This window comes from Hyalella azteca, unplaced genomic scaffold, assembly GCF_000764305.2.
Source record: "Hyalella azteca isolate HAZT.00-mixed unplaced genomic scaffold, Hazt_2.0.2 contig116, whole genome shotgun sequence".
Taxonomy (NCBI): domain Eukaryota; kingdom Metazoa; phylum Arthropoda; class Malacostraca; order Amphipoda; family Hyalellidae; genus Hyalella; species Hyalella azteca.
The window spans coordinates 934-3,096 of NW_025930477.1; the positions used below are offsets into that span (position 1 = coordinate 934).

The window sequence follows — 2,163 nt, forward strand, 5'->3', positions numbered from 1 at the left end:
TGTATAGTTATACTGCTGTATAGTTATACTGCTGTATAGTTATACTGCTGTATAGTTATACTGCTGTACGATTATACTGCTGTATAGTTATACTACTGTATAGTTATACTACTGTATATTACAGCTATTTATCTGCATGCACGATACGTGATTATACGGCCACGAAGACATGCTCACGAATATACGCATACATGTACACGAACACACGAACACGCACACGCGTGTACGCGTGCACCTTCCTGTCCAGGCCATGCGTTCCGCGATGCCATTGATCTGTTGCTGGGTTTCAGGGTAATTTTGGGATTTAGGGTATTTTCTCTTGATTTGGGAGTAATTAGGCATGGGAATATGGGTAACAAGTCCAGAATCTAGGGTAATACATGCCGGGTGTAGGGTAACTCGGTTCGTGGGGCGGGGTAACTCGTGTGTTAATCGTGCATGAGAACTAAGCAAACGTCAGTCGGGCTGCGGCCGTGATGGAGAGAGGGTGTGGTGCTAGTCGCGGTGGTTCCTCCGTCAACAGTGAAGGTGTTAGTCCTAGAAATGTTGGGAGCAGTTCAAGCGGTTTGGTGTTACCACCCATGCTTTTACAGAACAGCTTAGCCTCGTCACCAAGCTCGTCGTCACACAGGATGGTGGGTTACGCTGTGCCCTCCATCATCATGAGTGTCAGCAATCCTTTATATGCAAACAACTCAGCCATGTTTACAACCGCGGCTTCGTCGTCTAGTTACTTTGGGACCTCGTCCCGGTTACCTCCGGCGGATGGGGCGGCAGGTTTTCGTTTCCAACCCCCCACGGGTAAACACAGCGGTTGTGTGAACCCGTTCCACGTTCCATCTCAACCGGTTAACCCTTGCCAGAGGTCGGGCCATTTCCATAGCGGCGGAAACGGCGGTTTTAGCGGAAATTCATCAGGGTCATCCACCTCTAACATCACCGGAAGCTCTTCCACTTCAATGGCGGGTGGAGGTGGCGGAGGCGCGACGTCGAGTACGTTCTACCGACGTACAAGCCCGTCTTCTACTTCTTGTTCTACGTCTTTCCTGAACTCTAGCAGCGACTCCCGACGTGTAACGTCCGACAACGTCTGCTCTAGAACGTCATCACACGGGCCGTTTTACCCTGACGGGTCATCGCGAACGTTCTACCCTGAGGAAAAAGACGTACGGCGACGGGTAGACTCGCTGCTGGACATTTGTGCACGGGTCGTGGCGGAACGTTTCTCCTTCCAGAGCATCGAGGACCGTTGCCCACGGGTCCCCGAGCCCGTCCAGCGACGTCTGGTGTACTGGAGCTTCCCACGGGACGAGGCGAACATTAAAATGTACTCCTGCTTCTCGGAGGGGGCGGGGGAGGGGGGGCAGCACTCCCCCTACCACCGGGGCGTGAGGCTCCTGGAGGCGGGGGCCGTGCACGACGTTCTGCAAGTCGGTGAGTGGGGGACGGGGGGACGGTCGTGGGTTGTGGGGGACCTTAGGGGATGGAGAGGGTTCAGGGGGATTGGAGTTACCATGGGGGACGGGGGAACGTTTAGGGGGGACTTGAGACGAGGGAAAGACCAACGTGGGCCCTGAGGAACCGTGGGGGGGGGACTGGAGGAATACGGGCCAATTGGGGACTGTAAGAACCATGGGGGACGAGGGGGACTTGGGATACATATGGCTGGGTGTCGGGGATGGAGGGTTCACGTTGACGGAATAATCTGGCAGACGTTGGGGACTGCGGGGATTCAGGGTGGGGACCATAGGGGACGGGGGGACTAGGGAGGAGATTGAGGGGGGGTTAGGGGACGGCAGCAGTGCACAGCTGCCTCGTCAGGTGTTGCTTTGTACCGGGAACAACAGGTGTCTGTACAGACCACACATGTGTAGTCTGTACACCAGACACATGTGTAGTCTGTACACCTGACATGTGTAGTCTGTACACCAGACATGTGTAGTCTGTACACCTGACACATGTGTAGTCTGTACACCTGACATGTGTAGTCTGTACACCAGACACATGTGTAGTCTGTACACCTGACATGTGTAGTCTGTACACCAGACACATGTGTAGTCTGTACACCAGACATGTGTAGTCTGTACACCAGACATGTGTAGTCTGTACACCAGACACATGTGTAGTCTGTACACCAGACATGTGTAGTCTGTACACCAGACA

General features: G+C 53.9%; 1 protein-coding gene across 1 annotated transcript in view; it reads left to right on the top strand.

Moving 5' to 3' along the window:
- The first annotated feature begins 473 nt into the window (after positions 1-473).
- LOC108672292 (zinc finger SWIM domain-containing protein 4) overlaps positions 474-2,163 on the top strand; it is a 21,224-nt gene continuing 19,534 nt past the window's right edge. The window contains exon 1 of the mRNA XM_047883057.1: positions 474-1,434. Coding sequence (XP_047739013.1) covers positions 477-1,434 — 958 coding nt within the window. The 5' untranslated portion in view covers positions 474-476. The remainder of the gene's footprint in view (positions 1,435-2,163) is intronic.